The 25393-nt window shown below is 42.4% G+C and overlaps 1 protein-coding gene across 3 annotated transcripts in view; it reads right to left on the bottom strand.

Moving 5' to 3' along the window:
* Window positions 1–11621: 11621 nt before the first annotated feature.
* The window catches only part of WSB2 (WD repeat and SOCS box containing 2), a 48683-nt gene continuing 34911 nt past the window's right edge, over window positions 11622–25393 (bottom strand). For all 3 annotated transcript variants that reach the window (XM_033955454.1, XM_033955452.1, XM_033955451.1), the window contains 3 exons: window positions 16573–16689; window positions 15752–15859; window positions 11622–13661 (listed from right to left, as the gene is read on the bottom strand). In XM_033955454.1, the coding sequence (XP_033811345.1) occupies window positions 13499–13661; window positions 15752–15859; window positions 16573–16689 (388 nt within the window). In that variant the 3' untranslated portion in view covers window positions 11622–13498. The remainder of the gene's footprint in view (window positions 13662–15751; window positions 15860–16572; window positions 16690–25393) is intronic.

The following is a 25393-nucleotide window of genomic DNA, read 5'->3' on the forward strand; positions in this document are numbered from 1 at the left end:
AGATCTATTTCAGTCTGATGGGTATTAGTTTCAGGGAGTGTCTTCAGCCAGTCATAAACAACCGCATCCCTCAGTTACCATTTCTCCAGGCTGAAGGGCCCTAATCCAGTGTTTCTCAACTCTGGTCTGGAGTATCCCTTTGCCAGAAAATGGAAATAAAGGCCAGATGTCTCAATCTCTCCTTTTTCTGGAGCCATCTGGTAACCCTAGCGTTTGGAGGGGGGGTGTAAGCAGCGACAAACCCAAAAGAAGAGCAGGTCATTTATAAAAATTGCTAAAAAGATGGGAAAATCATTGAGCAAGACAAGATGAACATATGAGTATGTTCTTGGCTAACCAGATATGAACTGTTGGTAAAGAGGAGTTGATGTATTGTTTAGAGTAGATTATTGGAAAAGAGCAAATAAATTTAGCATAATGGAGGAGGTGGAATGAGAATTGTTTTGGGCTGGAAGTAGGTAGAGTAGGAATTTCACAGGCAGTTCATATATACAATATGAGGGAAGATTGTTTATTAAAAGCTCAGATAAACTGGGCTGCTGACGAACTGCTGTACTTGAGGGTTTTGGATCTTAGGGGATGAGATAAGACTGTCATTGAAATGGCCTCCATCTGTCTGAGACAGAATCAGATAACACACGGACAGCAGAAGGAAGCTGGTACCATCTTGCAAAGGAACCAGTAAAGAACACACGGGACAGAGAAGAAACAGTGACACCGAGAAGGCTATGAGCATAAATAGCTGTGGTCTAGGAAGTAAAATTTCAGACTTATACATTAAATATGTTATAGGCATAGGGAAAGGATGGAAAAATTATGTTCTTACATGTTAATTTTCTTTCCTTAGCACAGCAGCAGATGAATCCAGAGACCAGTAGGATGTAGCAAAGCAAACCTCAAACTGGGTGGGAAGCAAACGCCGCCTCCGCAAGAACTGAAGTGCCAAAGTCAGCATCCGCACGGGCTGCCACATCCAACCAGTAATGCTTAGAAAAAGTATTCTTAGAAGACCAAGTAGCCGCACGACAAACCTCTTCCAAGGAAAGACCCCTGGACTCGGCCCAAGATGTAGCCATCGCTCGTGTTGAATGTGCACGAAGCTATTCCGACAACCGCTTCCCGGCCATCAAGTAAGCTGAAGCATTGGTCTCGACCCAATTAGCGATAGAAACCTTGGACGCTGCCATACCTTTGTTGCGTCCCGCGAACAACACAAAGAGGTGGTCTGAATGACGAAAGCCGTTAGTGACCTGTAAACAATGGAGAAGAATCCTGTGCACATCAAAGAAATACAATGAAGAGAAGCGCTCCCCCAATCCTCCTGCCGAAAAGCAGGAAGGAAGAGATATTGGTTCACATGAAAGGAAGACACCACCTTAGGAAGAAATGAGGGAACCATCCGAATAGACACTCCAGCATCCGAGATGCGCAAAAAAGGATCCCTGTACGACAATGCCTGCACTCCAAAACCCTTTGGGCAGTGGGCAGACACCATTGCAACCAAAAGCACCGCTTTCAACGTGACATCCTTTAGAGTTGCATTAGATAATGGTTCGAACGGGGCCTTATGTAACCCCCAAGGACAATCTTAAGGCTCCACTCTGGACAGATCTTCTTCACAGGTGGCCAAATATGGTGTACCCCTTTTAGGAAACAAACTACATCAGGTTGAGACGCCAGCGGCGAATGAGATACCCGGCCCCTGTAACAAGCAATGGCCGCCACCTGAACCTTAAGGTCCTGAAAAAAGGAAAGAATATCAGACAGAGAAGCCTTGAAGGGCGAAAGACCCTGAGCAGCACACCAAGACTCGAAAACCCGCCAGACTCTAGCATATGAGGCAGAGGTAGACCTCTTTTTGGCCTGAAGAAGAGTGGAAATGACCTGTTCGGAATATCCCCTACGCCTCAGCCGTGACCTTTCAAGAGCCAGGCCGTAAGACCAAAGTGGGACGGATTTTCCATGTTGATCAGACCCTGAGTAAGTCTGGAGACACCGGAAATGTCAACCAATTGCCATCGACAGCTGGATCAGGTCCGCATACCAAGGACAACGCGGCCAATCTGGAGCTACCAGGATCACTCTGCCCGGAAAGAGAGATATGCGATGTAAAACCCGACCTATCATCGGCCAAGGAGGAAACACATAAAGAAGACAATCCAGAGGCCATGGAAGAGCCAAAGCGTCTACCCCCTCGGACTCCCCCTCTCTGCGTCTGCTGAAAAACCGAGGAAGCTTTGCATTTCGAGATGAGGCCATGAGCTCCATCTCCGGAAGACCCCACTTCTGAACTAGCAGGTCGAATGCCTGAGGGGAAAGTTCCCATTCTCCGGGATCTAGAAGATTTCTGCTGAGGAAGTCTGCCTGCAACAAAAAAAAGAATCCAACATAGACTGCAGTGTATCAAACAACAAGGAAAAACCAAACAAAAACTGCAGGCTATGTACAAGATGCAGGCAATGTTTATTATACCAATGATAAAATGCAGTAAATATACGACCTTATTTTACCAATGATAAAATGCAGTCGTATATTTACTGCATTTTATCATTGGTATAATAAACATTGCCTGCATCTTGTACATAAGCCTGCAGTTTTTGTTTGGTTTTTCCTTGTTGAGGAAGTCTGCCTGAACATTTGCCTGACCCGCAATGTGCGCTGCCGAGAGAAGAGGAATATGAGCTTCCGCCCATTGAAACAGGACCAGTGCTTCGCTGGCTAATTGAGGACTTTGTGTACCAGCCTGCCGATTGATATAGGCCACCGCCGTGACACTGTCCGAAAAGACTCGTCGGTCGGTCCTAAATCATTGACTGAAATGCTAGCAGCGCAAGTCTGATCACCTTCAACTCCAGCATATTGATCGACCACTGAGCCTCCTCCTCCCTGTGCTGAGGATTGAAAGCACTGAGCTCCCCATCCCAGAAGACTGGCATCCGTCGTAACCATGACCCAATCCGTTGTCGCAAGAGGCATGCCCTTGAACAGATTGACCTCGCTGAGCCACCAATGCATGCTGAGGGAAGCTCGAGAATTCCACTGAAGATGTCGATCGTAGTCCTGAGACAACGGGGACCACCATGACAGAAGAGACTTTTGCAATAGTCTCATGTGGAAGCGAGCCCATGGCACCACCTCCAGAGCCGCCACCATTGATCCCAGAACTTGCACATAATCCCAAGCTCTCGATCTGAGCGACTATAGAAGTAGGCGAATCTGAGACTGCAACTTCTCTCCCCGGTCCTTGGGTAGAAACACCTTCCCCAGACAAGTATCAAACCGCACTCCCAGATTCTCCAATGATTGGGACAGGGTAAGAGAGCTCTTTGGAAAGTTGATGATCCACCCCAAAGACTGAAGAAGAGATATCACACTCTGGGTCACTGACACACTCTCCTGCCTGGAAGACGCACCGAATCCCCTCTTTGCGAAGAAACGCCACCACAACTACCATCACCTTCTAAAAGGTGCGTGGTGCCATGGTGAGACCAAAAGGCATGGCCCAAAACTGAAAATGCTGGCCTAGGATCGCAAACCGAAGAAATCTCTGATGCGGAGGCCATATCGGAATATGCAAGTAAGCCTCCTTGAGATCGAGGGACGTAAGGAACTCCCCTGGTTGAACCGCTGCAATGACGGAGCGCACCGTCTCCATACGGAAATGTCTGACCTTGAGAAATTTGTTGGCCCGTTTGAGATCCAGCACTGGTCTGACCGACTCTTGCTTCTTGGGCACCACGAAGTAAATGGAATATCTGCCGAGGCCCACCTCTGCTGGGGGAACTGGAACCACAGCCCCCAGATCCAGAAGCAATTGAAGGGTGAGCTGTACCGAGTCTCTCTTGGTTGCCCCATTACAGGGGGATATCAAGAAAGAATCGGCGATGGGAGAGGAAAATTCTAATTTGTAACCTTCTCGAATAATGTCCAAAATACCCACTGATCGGACGTTATCTTGGCCCACTCCGCCAGAAAGGAAGACAGCCGTCCTCCCAAAGAAATGTCGGAGGGAGCCAAGATCCTGTCATTGTTGATTGCGAACTGCTGGAGCACGGGCTGGCTGAATAGTCGGGGGTTTTGCAGCACGAAAGGAATTCTTTCGCGGAAATCTAGGTCTAGAATTGTAGAAAGAACCGTAAGACGGCTGAAATGACAGCTTTCCCGGCCTATATCGCTTAACATCCCGGAAGCAAGGTCTGGCAGATGAAGTTTTTAAAGGCGGTTTAGGCCTATCTTCTGGTAACCGCTGCATTTTGGTATCACCAAATTCTTTTACCAGCTTATCCAAATCCTCACCAAATAACAGCCGACCTTTAAAAGGAAGCTTCACGAGCTTAAGCTTGGACGCCGAATCCGCCGCCCAGTTACGGAGCTACAAAGATCTGCGAGAAACTACTGAAAGCAACATCTGTTTTGCAGAAGCTTGAATAATATCATATAAGGCATCCGCTAAACCCGATTCCACATCTGCCAACTCGGACGGAACAGCAAACCCTAACTCCATCATTCTATCTGCCATCTGTTGAGACAATTGAAGACACGCCTGCGCCGCATAGGAACTGCACACCGCCGCTTGCAAGGTAACCGCTGCAACTTCAAATGACATCTTAAGCAAAGATTCTAACTTCCTATCCTGGACATCCTTCAGAGCAATACCTCCCTCAACAGGCAAGGTAGTCTTCTTGGTGACCGCAGCCACAAATGCGTCCACATTAGGGAGCTTAAGCTTCTCCAGCTCATTCTGAGCAAGTGGGTACAACTGCTGCTTGGCTTTCGTCACCCGTAGACCTGCCTCCGGCATGTCCCATTGAGCCGCAATAAGCTCCTGCATGGCCTCATGAACCGGAAAAGCTCTAGGCAGCTTTCGCGTTCCCACCATAAGAGGGTTAGCAGATCCAGATATGAGTCGATCATCCTGAGAGATGTTCAACCCTTGCAACGCCTTAGAGATCAACGAGTAAAGTTCTTCCCTGTGAAACAGATGGAGCACGTTAGGATCATCTATGTCCCTACCTAGTGCCTCCTCCGTTTCCAATTCCGTCACCTCTCCCTCTTCCAAAGACTTGGGAAGAGTCAGAGACAAGTGGGAGACTGAGGCAGGGTCCTCCTCATCTGCGGTAGCCAGCCTATGATGTTTAGCCGCCTGAGACTGCACCAGAAGAGTAAAGGTAGAAGGGAGCAAAGAAACGTTGAAATCCAGGGTTTGTGCAGGCTGAGAGCTCTGCAATAAAAAGGCACGGTGCATCAACATCACAAACTCCGGCGAAAAGGTGCCCTGACCAAACCCTGCCAAGCCGGCCTGCACCGTTTTCTGCAGATACACCGCGTCATCCACCAGCTCCCGAGAAGCGCCGACAGCCACAGAACTCCCCCAAGACGCTGACGTGCACTGTAGCGTGGTAGGCCCAACCGTGAGTGAAGAGGAATTCGACGGAAAACACAAACTCGCTAGCTGGCAAACTCAAATCCTCGGCCGTAGCATCTGCACACCCGGCAGAACACAGCCCCAACGGTGTTTGGCGCTTCCCACAGCATGAACATTGCTTAACTGCCTCAGCCGCCATTTTTTTTTTCAAAGGCAAAACACCATGCGGGAGAAAGCCCAACGAACAACACGTCGCACCCTACACTGTCAGAAACCACCTCAAGCAGCACCAGACACCCGAGAAAGAACAGCCTACTCATAACACTCCTACCCGACTCAACAGGAGAGAAGATACGGCTGGCAGTTGTAAGCTGACAATAAAGTACAGCACAGCTCTATACTGTGAGGCTCTCTTTTTTTTTTTTATAACCAAGGAAAGAAGAAAATTAAGAGCCCAAAATAAACCCCGTCAATCCACTGTAGGGGAGGGTGGAGCAAGGACCTGGGGAGGGGGCCCAGGTGTAACTCCCAAAGCTGGCACCGCTCAGCCAGTCACCCCTTTCTACCTGAAGAGAAATAATCTCAACAGAAGAAATTAATATTCCTCAGAATTTCACTAGGCACAGCCAGAATTCAGGAGCTAGATGGATAGCGACCAACCCCTGCTGGGAGATAAAGCATACTGGATATACAGGAGGAATGCAAACCTATAGGACCTCAGTTTCTCTATCTCCACCTGCTGGTCAATGTGTGATATCCCACTGATCTCTGGGTTCATCTGCTGCTGCTGTGCTAAGAAAATTGTACTTTGGATTACCTTGGAAAAAGGAGTGGCACATCATCTATATTAGCATAACCATAACTCTCTAGCACAGAAAAAAGAATTGCATACTAGACTACTCAAATCATATACACTTCCCCCTCCCCATTCGCGGTTCCTGCACTCGCGGTTTCATATAATCATGATTTTTTCTGGGGTGGGGGGAAAATAAAAACAGTCTTAATGCTAAAAAAATCCATCTTTTTTTCCTCCCTGCCGCCTTCCCGGCCTTACCTGGTGGTCTAGAGGGCTTTCGGGGCAGGAGCGATCTTCCTACACTCCTGCCCCGTGCAGATCGCCATGAGGAAATGGCTGCTGGGAGTTCCCGTTGTCTCTCGAATGTAATCGACATATCATATGAAACTTTGAGTTGATGAAACTGAAGCCTCAAAGGTGAAAGAATATTCCAATAAATTTTGGTTTTGTAGCCATTTAAAATCGAGTGTTTTTGTGAGTACCCTGTATTTCCTTGTAACTTCATTGAGTGTTCCCTAGTCTGTAATTTTTGACAGAGTGAAAAATTGATCCACTTGTACCCGTTCTACTCCACATGCCCGATACTTTAAATGAGAGCTTGAAAGCCCAGGACTCGCCTACCTCACAGATGCAGGAGTGTGTGGCGCAGTGGTTGGATCTACAGCCTCAGCACCCTAGGGTTGTGGGTTCAAACCCTGTGCTGCTCCTTGTGACCCTGGGCAAGTCACTTAATCCTCCATACCCCCAGGTACGTTAGATAGATTGTGAGCCCACCGGGACAGAGAGGGAAAAATGCTTGAGTACCTGATTGTAAAAACCGCTTAGATAACCTTGATAGGCGGTAGATAAAATCCTAATAAACTTGAAACTTGAAACCTTATCTAAAAATTCATTAGAGTCATGAGAAGTCCCACTCAAATGGAAACTGAGTCATCAAGCCCACTGTGAAGAACAAAGAAAAAGACCTAGAAGATCAACAGACCAGTAGCCAACCAACTGTCGGTATCTAAAGTAATAGACAAACTAGCCTGCCAACAAAAATCAGACTTCCTAGAACACTCATCAAAGCTACATCAGGCCCTTTCTTTGAATTTTTGCGCTATTCATGATGTCATTCTGGCTGACTTTTTGACGTTCTGCCTTCCTCACACTATGTGCAGTTGTTACAGAGAGGTCAGTTTTCCTGATGTAGCAACCTGATAGCGAAACAAGGATTCTCTTATTGAATTAATAAGTATGCTGGGGATTTCAGCTGCTGACGGCGTTTTTTGGATTTGTATCCTGTTTGGACTGTGGTTGAAGGTTGGGAGTGTATGGCACAGCGGTTAGAACTATAGCCTTAGCACTCCGAGGTTGTGGGTTCAAATCCCTCACTGGCCTTGTGACCTTGGGCAAATCACTTAATCCCCTCATTGCCCCAGGTACATTACATAGAGTTTGAGCCCACCAGGACAGATAGGGAAATATAATAAAGTACCTGAATGTAAACCACTTAGGATATAAGTGGTAGATAAATAATTACATTAAAAAATAAAAATTGGGCCACTTACATGCTCTGGTAGAACGAGGTTCAAAACCTGCTTGGGCATAGATTATTATATCGAATTATATTGTGTGGGTTTAGCAATAACTCTATTGGGGTTAACATTTTAAAAACTGGGTGCACTTTAAGTGCTTTAGGTAGAAAGCCAAGGTCCTTTAATAAGAACATAAGACTAGGCTAACTGGATCAGACCAATGGCCAGTAGCCCGTTCTCACGGTGGCCAATCCAGGTCGCTAGTACCTGGCCAAAACCCAAGAAGTAGAAATGTTCCATGCTACCAATACAGGGCAAGCAGTGGCTTCCCCCATGTCTTTCTCAATCAAAGACTATGGACTTTTCCTCCAGGAAATCGTCCAAACCTTTCTTAAAACCAGCTACGCTATCTGCTGTTACAACAAACCTCTGTCAATGTGTTCCAGAGCTTAACTATTCTCTGAGTGAAAAAATATTTCCTCCTTTTGGTTTTAAAAGTATTTCCCTGTAACTTCATCAAGTGTCCCCTAGTCTTTGCAATTTTTGACAGTGAAAAATCAATCCACTTGTACCCGTTCTACTCCACCCAGGATTTTGTAGACTTCAATCATATCTCCCCTTGGGGACGGATGTGTGCAAAGAACCATCCTATTATCAAAAATTACAGTATAGGCAGATAAGCTACTGAGAGCTAATCTAATCTAATCTAAACCTTAGGTTTGTATACCGCATCATCTCTACATTCGTAAAGCTCGACACGGTTAACAAGAGTTAGGGTAGAGAGGAACTCCAGTGGAGGGAAGAGGCAAAATGAAGAGAAAATTTGGAAGACTAGAATAACCAGAGAGGGAGGAGGCGTTACATTTTTGAGAATAACCAGGTTTTCAGATGTTTACGGAAGAGTTGGAGGGAGCTCAGATTCCTAAGAGGGGAGGTAAGGTTGTTCCAGAGCTGAGTGATTCTGAAAGGGAGTGAAGAACCTAGTTTTCCTACAAGTGAAACGCCTGAATGCCAACGTAGCTAAGGCATCAAAAACAAAGCCTTCCAAGATCAACATCAGTTCACAGAAGTCCTAGCACCTATGTTAAGATCTCAATACAGTCAGCATGGGTAACTCAATGGAAAGTTTCAATAGAAGCAAGCCCTGCTTTATAGGAACATGATGGCAGATAAAGGCCAAATGGCCCATCTAGTTTGTCCATCCACAGTAACTATAGAGCTGGGTTAACTTTCTATATGGTGGTGATAAATGCCAACTGCCTTGGGATGTGTGGAGTCTAGTGCAGGGATTCTCAACCTAGTCCTCAGTTTTTCAATATTCCCAAAATGAATATGCATGAGATCATTTTCCATGCACTACAGAAAGGTTATATATCAAATCCCCAAAAGCATATTCATTATGGGTCTCATGAAAACCTGACTGGCTGGGTCCATCCCAAGGACTTGATTGAGAACCCTGGTCCACTTAGAGTATAAGCCCTCCAGGGCAGGGAAATGCCTACTGTACCTAGATTTTATTCACCTTGAACTACCATTGCAAATAGTTTGAGCTAAATCCTCAATCCCTTCTTCAATTTAAAACAATAAGACAGTCTAGTGAAGCTAACAGAATACAAGATGGATGTCAGATTTAGGACTAGTCTGCACCTTACCTTCTGAACAGCTGGGCTGTACCAGTACGAGTGGGGTTAGGGAAATTCCTGAACCTGACTAATTCCTTGTTAAGTTCCACAGGAGAGGAAGTGATCTAGTGGTTAAAGTAATGGGTTGAGAACTAGGGAAGCTACACCAACAGTTCTTGTGATTTTGGGCAAGTCACTATCTCACACTGCCTCAAGCACCCACTTAGATTGTAAACTCATTACATAAGGGACAATTTCAAAATTACGGAGAAAGCATCTAAGTCTAGTTTGCCATATCCCTTATCAAATGGGGAAATGAAAATACCCATCATATGTTCCCCATTCATGGAATGTCTTCTTTGCTACCACTCTGGCTAGCAACTGCTTGTATGGCTGAATGAGTCCATTTTGTGTACCAGGTCAGTATCTTTCCCTAGAAAGACATGCAAAATGTCCAAGTTCAATATCTTGACAGTTTAATGACAAAGGAGCTATGAACTGGTCCCTCACTGCCTGTTCAGATATTAATATTTCAAAAACCTGTCTATCCCTTCATCAAGTCATAGTGCAGGAGTTATTTTGGACTTTACACTTTTGTTTAAACCACAAATTAGCTCACTTGTACATGATTAAAACCAGTGGTACCAGAGGAGGCTTTCCAATTGGTTTTTCTGAGTATAATTTCAACTACACTTGATTACTGTAGTTCCTTAAATTTGGCTCTTCCTTTGATTACTGTACAACCTCTACTACAACTGATGATGAATGCCGCAGCTAGGCTCTTTTTGGTATACCCAAGGTTCACCATTATTCCTGCCTAGTCTGGGTAGAGTTTAGCTACATATCCCACTAAATCTGGGCTGGCGTGACCAATAAAGAAAGGGAGATTTTGATTTATGTGCTGATTTCCTTTCCTTGAGTCCTGCCAGACCAATTCAAAACATCCATGAAAGCCAGTCAAGGATCTTCATTCCAACTAGTTCAGAAAATTAATCACGAGTACATCGCAGTCCACTCGTTGCGTGCAATTCTTTCCCGAGTTAGTGGCTATGAAATGTTTTGACGGCATCAGGTTTGACTTTGCAGATGAACTGGAAACCAACAACATAAGAATTGCCTTTACCCTCTATCAAAGCTAAGACAGCTGAAGTCAGTACCAGCCCCCTGTAAGGAGAGTGGTCAGCTCTTAGCTTTTTTTTTTGGTTTGTTTGTTCCTCTAGCTCCATCTGCTGGCAGAGGACATAAGCCACTCCTCTAGACTGATCTGACAGGACTCTAGAAAAGGAAATTAACAAGCAAGTCCAAATTTCCACTTTTTACTTCCTTTCATGGAATTAACATTGCTTACCACTTTTCTCTGTAATCTCTGCTGTATGGGATTTCATAAGAGTGATGCTTATCGTATTATTTTAAGTAAAGCACCATATTTTTTTGCTCCATAAGATGCACTTTTCCCCAAAAAAATGGGTGGAAATAAGGATGCGTCTTATGGAGCGAATTCCACAAACCCTTCCCCCCCCTTGGTCCCATGCCGCTGCCATCAGTTCTCGTGAGTGTGCACCCCATTGCTCCCTTCCCGCGAATTCCAGTTCAAAGATGACCAGGGGGGCGCGAGCAGCACGCGTGCCTCCAAGCTTTTCAGAACCATCACATTTAAGCGGCAGCTTGCCCGACCAATTGCGGGCGTCGTGCACCCCATCGCTCCCTTCTTGTAAATTTCAGTTCAAAGACGAGTGCGGTGGCACGCATGCCACCACCAAGCTTTTCACAATTGTTGCGTCTAAGTGGCGGCTCGCCCGACCAATTGTGTCCGCTGAATTGGTCTTGACCATGCTCTGAGTGGCCCAATCAGACCTGGTAGGTGCAGCCAGAAGGAAAGCAGGCGTGGCTGCGGAGAGCTGCAGAGTAAGTTGTATGAGAGAAGGGGAGGGAGGAGCGCCCCCCCCTCTTCCTCCTCCTTCTTTGGAGTTTTGTCTGGTCGGGGAACAGAAACTGCCTCTTAGTGTTTGCCCCCTCCCCTCCCCTCCCGAACCCCACAAAAAAATACCCAAACACCTCCTCTTCCTGTGCAGGTTGCCGGTTCCAAGGCATCCGTCAGTTGGGTTTTTTTTCTTTTTAAAAAAATTAATCTCATAGAATCAGTTTGCTAGCTAGAAATGCAGCCATCCAGGAATGCCTGCTAATACAGCACTGGACTGGGAGTACAAAAAAGTACTGGGGGGGGGGCCCTGACGGGAATTTTAAAAGGTACGGGGGGGCCCTACCTGCCCTGTGCCCTGTCCCGGCCTACCACTAGAGCACCAGAGGGGGGACAGGGTGCAGAGCTTGGCAAGGAATATTTCCAAGTTTTATTAAAATTTGATGAAACGCTAATCATACATTCTAAGCATTTTACAGTTAATAAATTTTAGATGGGGAATAATTAACAAACTTATTAAAGACACGACAATACCTGCATGGAAACAACGGGATTGTAGGGAGAAATACAATTTTTAAAAGAAAAGAGAACAATTAAGGGTAAAAACAATAGGAAACAGAGGGATCATATCAGTGTTAAATAAAAATAAGCAGCATTTGGCAAGGAAGGACCCTGGAATCATTGAACAATCATAAGCGTCTTTAAATAGGAAATTTTTAAGACCGCCTTTAAATTTATCAAGATTTTTCTCAGTGGTAACAAATTCCATATTGTAGGAGCTATTGTGGCAAATGAAGTTGCCCTGTGTGTACTGACAATATTTAAGGATGGGACATAAAGAAGGTGCTGAGAGGCAGATCGTAGAGTTCTTGGAGGATCATGAGGAACTTAAGAATAAAAGAAGGTTCCTTGGAGTCCATAGTTTTAAAGGAGATTAAGGCAATTTTATAAATAATGCAATGATGGATTGGCAACCAGTGTGCACCTTTCAGCAAAGGAGTGACATGGTGAAATTTTCTCTTGTTGGTTATAATTTTTATGGCCGTGTTTTGTATTAATTGTAAACGTCTGATGTTTTTTATAATTAATACAAAACACGGCCATAAAAATTGGGTTGGGTGCAGAGCCTGGCAGGGAGAACTTGGTTCAGAATGGTTTTTTTCTTGTTTTCCTCCTCTAAATCTATGGTGCGTCTTATGGAGCGAAAAATATGATAAATATTTTTAGAATAATTTTTTTTTTAAAGTGGCCTGTTTTGGTCTCTTATAGTCTGCTCCTGTCTCTACAGTATGAAACTTTAATCCTCCCCCTTACTACAAGAGAAGCAAATGTGAGCAATCATGCTCAAAGCCAGGTTACAGCACAGTACATGAACACTTGGGGAGAAGGAAGATTATATAGACATGATGAATGTGGTACAAAAGGATCCATGCACACCATAAATCCAAATATACTGTACTAGTAAACATTATAAAGCAGATCAATGCCCAGAGCAAAAATAAAGTCAAGAATCAAACACTGATTGCAAAAAACTAATTCTGAAGAATTTCTGGAACAATTAAAAAGCTTTTCCTTGACTCACAGTTGAAAAGTGACCAATTGTATCACTAATTTCACAGGTTACTCTCAGACACATCTCATCAATAAACAATAAGGACAAGGCCCAAGGGCTTTTTCTGAGAATCTGCCCAGCTAGAAAATCAAAAAGGGTTTTAACATACAAGGTATGTTCACGACTACAGGTCCTCATTTATCTTATGTGTTTTAAAAATACACTGTCCTGGTAGCCTAATAAGCAACATTGTTCTGGCAATTTTTGGATTCTTGCTGTAGTGACTAATGGCTTCAATCTGTGCCCCCTGAAGACTCAAGAGCCAGAAGACCGACTCTTCCAAGAGCTGGGCAAAGAGGAGATCCTGTTCCATGGTGACAGAAGAAGGCTGTTCTCCACTTGGAGGCACTCAGTCCTTCAAGGGTAGGAAATCCCACCTGCATAACAAGTGCTATTTGAAAATCAGTCCACCCAGGTCCATCGGTTCATTTGGTCAATTAAAACAGGAGCTTTTTCTTCCCTCATATTCAGAGCCCCCCAATAAATACAGAATTCTGCATGTATGTTTTTCTTTTTAAAGCAAGGAGACCACAGAATGGTCATCTTACAGGATTTAAATAAATCAGCTCAATTTAGCCAATGCTGGTCCCTGTGACTCTCCGGTTCCACTGTGGGCACGAAGCCTACATTCATGTGTTTAGCATGCCTTTGCTGTCTGTGCACCTAAGTTAAAAAGTCCGATAAGTGAGGAACTCCTGCATCTTCCTGGGGATGGGAAGTGCTAAGATTTGGTAGGTGGTCAGAAAACGTCGCAGTGCTTGGCGGCATTGGTGCTTCAGGGAGGACAGGACGCGGGGGGCCGTCCAGAACTGGACATGACCATCTCTTGTCCTACAAGAAGCAGAGCATTAGTCAGAACACCAGAACAAAACCCGCTTTGATCAATGAACAGTATCCAAGGGAATCTTAAAATGGATTCGTTCAGACATGTAGGTGCTGCATTATACAGAAGTGGCATAACTAAGACAAAATGTTTGCTAACCCTATCAATAGAGCTTGAAAGGAACCAGGTATTCATTGTGAAACGCAGCATATAAATATTTTTTTAAGAAAATTTTTTTTCGGACCAAATATCTGCCCTGGCCATAGCTTTGAAGACATAAATGCCTAAAAGTTGCCATACAGGGTCAGAGCAATGGTCCATCTAGCCCAGTTCTTTGCTTGCAACAGCAGCCAATCAGGTCAGAAGTACCAAGCTCCCAAGTGTAAGCAATGGCTTTCCCCAGATTACGGACGTTTCCTCCAGGAACTTGTCCAGATGGGTTCCCCAAAAGACTGTAAATGCTCCATGCACAGATGCATCTAATAATTACTATGTATGAATTGACCGTGTATCTGACGCTGACTAGGAGTTTCATTCCAACTCCATGACTTCTCTGAGATTCATCGTTCTCTCCCTTCCTATTGTTTTTTACCATAATTGTCTTCTTTTCTATCAACAATTTATGTTTCTTTTCCCATCATTTCCTCTTGTTTTAATATGTTTGTAAAGTTAGTCTTCAATATGTTTGGTAAGGTTTAGTTCTTTATTTGTTTGGTTGCCCCCTTAATTTTGGAATTTTACTGATAGAATTTTGAATAAGCGATCAATCAAATTTATAATGAACTTGAAACTTGCTCTTAGGCTGCTTGCATTTGTGCTCTCACCACTTCTGTACCATCTTTAGTTGATTCTTGTTACCTGCATCAAACTCCACGGTGTATCATGGTATACAAATAACATTTTATGTTGTTACTCATTTTAAAAGTATTGAGTGTTCCCCAGACTTAGCACTTTTTCAAAAGAAATAAAGAATCATTTCATTTCACATTTACCCATTCTTCTTCAGAGTGTTGTAGACTAGAGAATGATATAGGGGCAAATTTGTCCCCTTCCCTGCAGGAACTCAATTACCCCATCCCGTCCCCGCGAGTTTTGTCGCTGTCACTGTCCCATTCCTGAAAGATCTGCCTTAACCGCACAAGCCTCGGACACTTATGATTTTAAAGTGTTTGAGGCTTGTGCAGATGAGGACAGAGCTTGCAGGAATGGGGCAGGGACGGGATGGGAAAATGAGTTCCCGTGGGGACAGGGAAAAATTTGTCCCCTTGTCATTCTCTATTGTAGACCTCTATCATATCACCCCCTCACCAAATCTCTTTAGTCTTTCTTCAGCTCCAAGTGACCATATGGAAAATGAGAAAAAGAGGCTCCCTGATAACAGCCAGACAGGAAGAGGCATTGGAGTGCTGAAATGTAACTAGATTCTGACTAAGCATTAATAAGTGCCCAGAATTGCACCAACAATGCCCAGGGTGTGTCCTCCAATTATATTAAAGTCAATGCACAATAAAAGGCCTTAGTCCTGTCTGTGTTCTCCTCACTGGTATTCCACCAGTCAAAAGAGGCTCTCAAAATGGGCAATATTGATTGTTAATGAGCCCACTTTCTGAATATAAAGGCTCACAGCATTCAAAGAGAAACCGAAGCCAGAATTAGCAAAATGGGAGAAAAAAGAAAGATGTTTGGTTCATTTTTCCCTGATAACAAAAAGCATAAGACGTGTCAAGTTGGGTAGGCCAATAGTCCTGTCTCTAACAATGGCCAGGCTGGGTCATCTGGACACCTATCAGATTCCAAATAAGAAAGCTGCTTACTTACATGGAGACATTTAAGACCATCTGGTTAAATATGGTTAGCCTTGCCACGTTCTCGGGCATCAAATGCCATTAACTAAAACAAGATTTTCTATTTAGCTTCATACAGTATCCTTTAGTCCTAGTACTACTACCAAAAAGTAAATACCTATTTCCTGACAACTTTTTCTATGCCACTCATGACTAATCTCCCAGAAAGATCCCCCCACGATGCCAGCAGCAGAAACTTCTACAGGCTGCTTAGCGTGAGGTGGGGAGAAGGGTTGACGGTGGTAGATACTCACCCTGTTGCAATGATACCGCCTCGTGGAAAGTAAGTGCAGCAAAGGCCATTGGTTACAGGTGCAAATGCAACTGGAGCTTTAAGCTCCAATGCCCAGATCCTCAGGAACCTGGATGGAGATAAGACGGGATGAAAAATTTGCAACATTCTGGCTCTATATCCCATGTCCCCATGCATCTGACTCAGATAAAGTTCAATGCGCACCCGAGGGAGGTGGTGGTGAAGAAAACAGTGACAGAGTTCAAAGAAGCGTGGGATGAACACAGAGGATCTCTAATCAGAAAATAATGGGTTTTCATTGACAGAACTAAGGCCAGTACTGGACAGACTTCCACGGCCTGAGTCCCGTATATGGACATTCAGTTGACAGGCTGGGGAGGCTTCGAGGGCTGGGATGGTTAAGATGGGCTGGAGTGAGCTTTGATGGGGACTCCAGTAGATGGAAGCTAAGCACACTGCCGGGCAGGGCTCTGGGTTTCTGGCCCAGAAGTATCTAATAAAAAGGGCCATTTAAACTAAATAATTAATTTATGGGGCATGTATGGTTGGGCAGACTGGATTGGCCATTCAGGTCTTTATCTGCCGTCATTTACTATGTTACTATGTGAAAACAGCTCCCTGCAAGAGAGCATCACTGTCCGTTTTAAAGGACTTGAAATAAACCTCAGTAATACCAAGAACCAGAACACAACAGCCCCACACTGAGCTCAGGTTCTTTCCATACCAGAGTCACAAGTTAGCAGAGATGAGAAGAAAGAAGTAACAGGGCTATGAAAATGCCCCTGCCCCGCTAGAGGTTATTTCAGCTTTTCTCATCATTACCCATCGTCTGCCACCGTTGCAAGGTACAACCCTTCCGGGGAGAAGCAGAGGGACCTCAGGGTCCTTAGCAGGTCATCACTGGTGCCATAATCCATGGTATGGAGGAGAGAAATATGGCTAGAATAAAACAGCAAGAGACATCCAAGTGGTATACGTGTAGGCAAAAAGGAAGGACACAGCTTACACAGAGAATGACGCGGAGACAGAATTTGTTCCCGTCCCTGTGCTTAACCATGGGAAACCATCCCTGTGTTCTTTCTTTAAGGAGAGAGGAAATGGGCCCAGCCATGGACCCTCAAGCCTTGCGTTGAAGAAAGCAGGACTCCGGTTGAGAGAGACACTAACGAATGGCACGGGATGGTTTCCTGCAGTTAGCTGCGGGGACGGAAATGGTAATAAATTTTGTCACCGGGTCATTTTCTCTCTGAAGTACTAACACCAGATACTGGATTATGTTATTTAAAATGTTTTTCCATTTCAAAAACTCCTCTTACTGTTAAAATGTTCCATCACAGATTTCCTAATATATTGCTTCCACAGGTGATAAAGAACTAGTCTTATAATGTACTTAACTAGACATACGTCAATGCTCAGGTATCCAGGGATTTTAAGACAGCCACCCGAGTAGCTTAGCTCATGGTGGTAAAATCCTCATTACTCCCAGCCTAGCATTTAGGACGTTTTAACAACTTTTTTTTCTCTTTTTACTTATTTCTTCTATGTAGTATTCAATAAATAATTTATATCGTACTTTATATATATAAAGCCAATTTAGCTTTTATATATATGATTTCTGTTCCCTTAGCCGACACGTTTCGCTATCACTTCATCAGGACGGGGAAATCTACAAAACATAACAATAGAACATTTAAATACTTAGCATTACCTCCCAGTTTCAATATAATATCAGGGGAAACGCTCCAATTCTAAACACATACCTTGTTTCATAATGCTTACATGCTTCACATAGTCTCTGGCAGCTTAAAATGGCCGCAGCGTTCTCTATCACTCTGAAATAGGGCAACTCCGATGACGTCAGCCCCAAACAGGGCCAAATCAAAAAGAGGCCAAAAGCAAACCCAGGCATACATACCCAAAGGCAAGAGCCCAACTTCAGAATAAGAGAGCCGAAAACCCGGCCTGGACTCAGACTAAGTCCTAAAGGGAAAGCTTTTTTCTTTTTTCAAAAATCTACTTTTTTGGAATGCTATTTGGCCTCAAATTAATGCATTGTTGGAAAATCATGTAGCACTCTCATATGATACCGTATTATTTGGAATGATGATGAGGAAAGAAAGTCAAATTTCACCAGAGAATAACAAGCTTTTACTAGTCATGACAGGGGTTGCCATTCAGCATATAACCAACAACTGGAAGAATCATAGTAACCTTAGTTATACATTTTGGTGGAATACAATATGTCATATATTCAAAATGGAAAGAGTAATAGCAATACAAAGAGGGACATATCCTAAATGTATAAAAATATGGGGGCCATTGACAAAATATTGTAGTGAATGACCATCAGTTTTTCTCTTCTTCTTTTCTTTTTCTTCTTTATGGCACATCAGGAGGGGTGGGTAATGGAAATAATATTACATAATATGTTATAATATGTTATATAATGTGTATATGGTGATTGGAAAGCAGTTGAAGGGTGGGTGGTGGGGGAGGGGGTAAAAATATTATTAGAATTTTATGTAGTAGATATAAAAATGATATTGTGTAATAATTTGTTGTAATTTAATATTTTGTGCACTTGATGTAAAATATGAAAATGAATAAAGAATTTAAAAAAAAAAAATCTACTTGAGCCATCCAGTCCGATGTTTCATGTAACCCAAAAGGCTCAAGTAGATTTTTGAAAAAAGAAAAAAGCTTTCCCTTTAGGACTTAGTCTGAGTCCAGGCCGGGTTTTCGGCTCTCTTATTCTGAAGTTGGGCTCTTGCCTTTGGGTATGTATGCCTGGGTTTGCTTTTGGCCTCTTTTTGATTTGGCCCTGTTTGGGGCTGACGTCATCGGAGTTGCCCTATTTCAGAGTGATAGAGAACGCTGCGGCCATTTTAAGCTGCCAGAGACTATGTGAAGCATGTAAGCATTATGAAACAAGGTATGTGTTTAGAATTGGAGCGTTTCCCCTGATATTCTATTGAAACTGGGAGGGAATGCTAAGTATTTAAATGTTCTATTTTTATGTTTTGTAGATTTCCCCGTCCTGATGAAGTGATAGCGAAACGTGTCGGCTAAGGGAACAGAAATCATATATATAAAAGCTAAATTGGCTTTATATACATAAAGTACGATATAAATTATTTATTGAATACTACATAGAAGAAATAAGTAAAAAGAGGAAAAAAAGTTGTTAAAACGTCCTAAATGCTAGGCTGGGAGTAATGAGGATTTTACCACCATGAGCTAAGCTACTCGGGTGGCTGTCTGAAAATCCCTGGATACCTGAGCATTGACGTATGTCTAGTTAAGTACATTATCACCTGTGGAAGCAATATATTAGATGATTTGGTGAATTGATAAAGAGTAAAATATTTTGGAAAATGCCATCACAGATTTGGCAGGTGGCACACTATAGACTAACCAACCCATTGAGGCATGAATTTTGAGGGCCAGATGTTAAAGTGGACTCTGGTTACAGTTCTCCAAGTCTTGCCATGTCCAAGTAACTGTGAGCTCTACATTTTGGCTTTATATAGTGGCTTATCAAACCTGATTGGTTGTGCTTTTAGGTGAACAGTTTCACTGGAGCAGGTTTCTTTATTATTATTCTGGAAGGTAGGAAAATTTGTTGGTCCAACAAACTCAAGAAGGCAGGAAATTAGTAGATTATGGACTTTTCTTTCAGGAACTTGTCAAAACCTTCTTTTTAAACCCAGATAAGCTAACTGCTGTAACCACATCCCCCAACAGTTAGTTCCAGAGCTTAACTATTTGTGGGCTGAAAAAATAATACATTTTCCCCTATTCATTAAAAAAAAAAAAAAAAAAAAAAGTGTTCTCTCATCCCTGTACTTTTTGCAAGAGTAAACAATTTGATTCATGCTTACTTGTTCTATTCCAGTCAGGATTTTGTATTCCCCTTCAACTCTCTTCTGCAAGCTGAAGAGCCCTTAATCATTTGGGTTTTCCTTCCTGGAATTTTTTCTAATTCTGCTATTTCTTTTCTGAGATATAGTAACCAGAATTGCCCACAATACTTAAAGTGAGGTTGCAACACAGACCAATACAGAAGAGTTATAATAATTTTTGTCTTATTTTCTCTCTCTTTTCTAACAATTGCGTTTGCTTTTTTGGCCGCTTCCAGCATATGTCTACAATGATGTCCAGATCTTTTTCTTGGGTGCTGGCTGCCAAGGTGGACCCCAGCATCTAGTAAATATGATTTGGATTATTCTTTCCTTTTTTTTTTTTTTTTTTTTCATTATATTTTTATTTTCAAATTTCACAAAAAGTGTAAACAATAATAAAATACATTTGATACATGCATGGTATCACTTTTATATCTAACACAATGTATGGCTGAATTTGATTTTCCCCTTCACCCTCCCCCCACCCCTTCACCATTTTAATATAATATTTTCAAATTTTATAAAAGTATATAACATATTGGAATACAATTGTTCAATAAACATATTTATATCTAATACAATATATTTTGGATAAATTTTATTCATTTTCCCTCCCCCCACCCTTCTATTATCCCTTAATCATTTGTTACATTTTGTATAATATATTATAATATACTATATATAAATTGTTTTCCTTACCCCCCCTATATGTGTGTCATAAGAAAATCTCTAAAAGAAGAAAGGAAGAAAAAGTATTCTATTATTTAATCATTACAGTATTTTGTCAATGGCCCCCATATTTTTATAAATTTATCATATGTCCCCTTTTGTATTGATATTGTTCTTTCCATTTTAAAAACATGGCATATTGTATTCCACCAAAATGTGTAGTTTAGGTTGTTGTAATTTTTCCAATTGTTAGTTATATGTTGAATGGCAACCCCTGTCATAATTAATAAAAGTTTATTGTTTTCTGGTGAAATTTGACTTTTTTTTCTCATCATTGTTCCAAATAAAATTGTATCATATGATATTGCAATATGATTTTCCATTAATTTATTAATTTGTGGCCAAATTGAATTCCAAAATATTTTAATATAAGGACAGTAATATAATAAATGATCTAATGTCCCTGGTTCTAGATTACAGTGCCAACATCTATTAGACTTAGAACTATCTAGTTTTTGTAAACGAGTAGGGGTCCAAAAAGCTCTATGTAATAAAAAGAACCATGTTTGTCTCATAGATGCTGACACTGTACATCCCATTCTCCAAGACCAAATTAGTGGCCATTGAGATGCATTAATTTGATGTCCAATCTCAATGCTCCAAATGTCTCTTAGACCATTTTTTGGTTTTTTATTCAAATATTCAGATATTAATTTATACCACAATGCGGCTTGATGTCCTAGGAAGTCTGCTTTAAAGCATAAGAACTTTAAACTATATTGATTGTTTAATGATTTCCATTCAGGGAACCCAACCTGAATGGCCTGCCTCAATTGCAACCATTTAAAACTTTGTGTTTTATTAAGACCAAATCTATGTTGCAATTGTGAAAAATCCAGCAGTTTACCTTCTGAAATAATATCATCTAGAGATCTAATTCCTGCAATAATCCAGTTCTTCCAAAGGATTTGAGCTCCGCCAATTTTGATCTTGGAGTTTATCCATATGGATTGATTAGTTGATTTATATATTGGGATGGGTGTTAATTTATCAATAAATCTCAATGTTTTCCAAGTATCCATTATTATGTTATTTTCTCTGTATCTTTTAGGTATATTAATACTTGGTAAATGAACTAAATTTAGGGGAAACATAAGGCGCCATTCCAAATATAACCAATCTGGTGCATGGATTATTCTTTCCAAAATGCATCACTTTGCAATTGACAAATACAGATGCAAAGGGCGGAGGACACAAACCAATAAATGTTTGGTTTTAACATCTCTACACTACCGCTATCAGCGTCCATATAACATACACTCTAATGGCAAAGAAGGAAAAAGTCTCAGATATTGGTAAGCCCAGAAAAATAGCTCTACCTTACATATCACTGGCATAAAAAAACCTTTTAAACAAATTGCAGAATATAGTAACTTCAAATCCCAACTAAATCTATTCTTGATACGATGGCCAGTGTTTTGTGGCTTATGATCCTTCATCAGGGCATTAGGACCGTATCAAACAAAACACAATTGATATGAAGGTGTCTGTTTCAGCAAACATGGCAAAAACATGATACTCATGGTTTCCTCCATGCTCTGTGTTTCAGCATGGCGCTTCAGCGTTTAAAACCCCTCCCCATCCTGATCGGACAGTTGGGACTGACAGCTTGGCCAACTGAAACTAAATGAAAGGCTGAAAAATCTGTTAAAGGGACCAAAGTTTTTTTAAAAAGATAAACGCAACAATAGCTGCATTTAAGCCAGTGGGTTATAAAGAATTTAAAGTAAAAATCCAAAACAATCTCCAATTACCCCCTCGTGGTTTCATTGCAATATGATCTACTGCAAAACATTGACGCTAAGAAATATTGTGTGAAAACAGATTGCAATGTCACACAAACGGAGCCTGCACTTCGATGTCAACTAATGTCAACTTCTTGAAGGTATATACAATTTCTTACACAGACATAAAATATAACACGTCCGTGTCGCAAAGTGTATTTTTTCTGGTCAATTGGATTAATACATTTAGATAGAATTACTATGATATCATAATTAACATATTTACCACAAAGGCTATGGCCTCCATTGTTGCTGTTAGCTACCAAATCTGAGTTCCTCAACACAACTGGACTCAACATTTCTTTGAGGTCAGGTCCGCATCTATAAACAACTCTCAATTGTTGTCCTGCAAATGCTGCCATCGCAGTGACCAAGTCCCAATGAGCTTACTTGATAAAGTCTCATGTCAAAATTCAAAACACGTTATCACTGCATTATCCTTAGTGTCATTTATGGAAGCAGAGCATAATAGGCCCCGATTTGCGATACAGAGCTCTTTTGTAAATGACCTTGTTCCAATTTTACAGACAGAACTGTAGCTTGTACCACACTCTTCCCGCTTTGATTGAGAGACAGACAGGCTCTGCTTGAGGTGAGATGGATGAAAACTGTCAAAATGTAAGAAAGTGCTACGATCTGTCTTCCTGCGAAAAACAGCGGTGCATAAATTATCCATCTAGGAAAGAGATCTCTTTTTCACTACGCTGCATCGTGAACTTAAATCTTAACGTGTCTGAGATTCAGCCAACAATCCAAGTCAATTCTAGATAAGAACCTAAGAGTTGCCATACTGGGACAGACCGAAGGTCCAGAAAGCCCAGTATCATGTTTCCAAAAGTGGCCAACCCAGGTCTAAGAGCCACCTCATCAGTGATGTCACAATGGTTGGACTGTCCTATAATTGGCTCACACAAGGACATAAGAATAGTCATACTGGATCAGGCCAGTGCTCCATCAAGCCCAGGATCCTGTTTCCCAAGTACCAGATAGAAACCTAAAGAATAGCAACATTCCAGAGCTGAGATTGTGATGTCATAATGCCTCATTCCACCAATGCCTAAGAGCCAACCTCAGCAGTGATGTCACAATGGCTTGATTGTCCTACACTTGGCTCACATAAGAACATAAGAATTGCCATACTGGGACAGACAGAAGGTCCATCAAGTCCAGTATCCTGTTTCCAACAGTGGCCAACTCAGGTCCCAAGTACCAGATAGAAACCCAAAGAGTAGCAACATTCCAGAGCTGAGATTGTGATGTCATAATGCCTCATTCCACCAATGCCTAAGAGCCAACCTCAGCAGTGATGTCAGAATGGCTTGATTGTCCTATACTTGGCTCCCATAAGAGCTGCCATACTAGGACAGATCGAAGGTCCATCAAGCCCAGTATTCTGTTTTCAACAGTGGCCAACCCAGGTCCCAAGTACCTAGCTAGATCCCAAGCAGTAAAACAGATTTTATGCTGCTTATCCTAGGAATAAGCAGTGGATTTCCCCAAGCTATCTCAATAGTGGCTTATGGACCTCAAGTTGATGAAGCTGTCCATGCACGATCACGAACAGATCGGAGAGGGTTATCATGCCGCTGTACCGGGCCATGGTGCACCATCACCTGGAGTACTGCGTCCAGCACTGGTTGCTGTACATGAAGAAAGACAAGGTACTACTCAAAAGGGTCCAGAGAAGAGCGAGTTAGATGGTTAAGGGGTTGGAGGAGCTGCCGTACAGTGAAAGATTAAAGAAACTGTGCCTATTCTCCCTCGAACAGAGGAGATTGAGAGGGGACATGATCGAAACATTCAAGGTACTGAAGGGAATAGACTTAGTAGATAAGGACAGGTTGTTCACCCTCTCCAAGATAGGGAGAACGAGAGGGCACTCTTTAAAGTTGAAAGGGGATAGATTCCCTACAAATACAAGGAAGTTCTTCTTCACCCAGAGAGTGGTGGAAAACTGGAACGCTCTTCCAGAGTCCGTTATAGAGGAAAACACCCTCCAGGGATTCAAGACAAAGTTAGACAAGTTCCTACTGAACAAGGACGTATGCTGGTAGAGCTGGTCTCAGTTAGAGCGCTGGTCTTTGACCAAAAGGGCTGCTGCATGAGCGGACTGCTGGGCATGATGGACCACTGGTCTGACCCAGCAGCGGCAGCTCTTATGTTCTTAATTGTGACATCACTGTAAATTTGGCTCTTAGGCATTGGTGGAATGAGACATTATGACATCACAATCTCAGCTCTGGAATGTTGCTACTCTTTGGGATCTTGCCACTTGTGACCTGGGTTAGCCACTATTAGAAACAGGATACTGGGCTTGAGGGATCTTCAGTCTGTCCCAGTATGGCAACTCTTATGTTCTTATGCGAGTCAAGTACAGGCAGTCCCTGAGTTACAGAAATTTGACTTCAGTACTACATGTACTTAAGAACGAAGTTGTGGTTTCATTTGATTGCACTGAGCAGTATTTCCAGTGGCAGAGACTCCTACACTTCTCCTATAGCAGATTCAGGAATGATGCATGGCCACATTAAGAACAGTGTGTGGTTGTGCATACTGTACCTTAGAGGGAACACTGGCTGGGCAGTTAGCTCCTTTGTCAGCTGGGAGCAGAATCTGAAAATCTACAAGTTCTGAGTTATATACAAATCCAACTTAAGAACAGCTTTTAATACGTAGCTCGTTCTCAACCCGGGGACTACCTGTATATCAAACCCCAAACCCCTGACTCTCATTGATATCATGATTACAGGTCTGTAATTTACTGGATAACCTCTGAAACCATTTTTAAATACTGGTGTCACATTGGCCACTCCCTATTTTCAGGTACCAATCAGCAATCTCATGTTCTTTCAGTACCCTGGAGCGTACAAGTACCACCCGGTTCCGGTAATTTACTGCTCTTTAACTTGTCAATTTGTCTCAAGACATCTTCCAGTTCACTGAGATATGTTTTAGTTCTTCCATAGTGTCATCCTTGAAACCCATTTCTAGCATATGTAGATTGTTTACATTCTCTTAAGCAAAGCAAGTTACAATTCAAATTCTCTTTCAGGGCTGTGGAGTCAGTAGATAAATCCTTCGACTGCGACTCCTCAGTTTCTGGTACCCACGACTCTGACTCCACAGCCCTGGCTAGAATGCATTATGAATGTAATGCTATCCCCTAGTGCTGTCTAATCAAAATCTCTTTAAAAACCAAAATCTGAACTTCTAAGTTTCCAAATTCAG

The sequence above is a fragment of the Geotrypetes seraphini genome, chromosome 8, assembly GCF_902459505.1.
Source record: "Geotrypetes seraphini chromosome 8, aGeoSer1.1, whole genome shotgun sequence".
Taxonomy (NCBI): domain Eukaryota; kingdom Metazoa; phylum Chordata; class Amphibia; order Gymnophiona; family Dermophiidae; genus Geotrypetes; species Geotrypetes seraphini.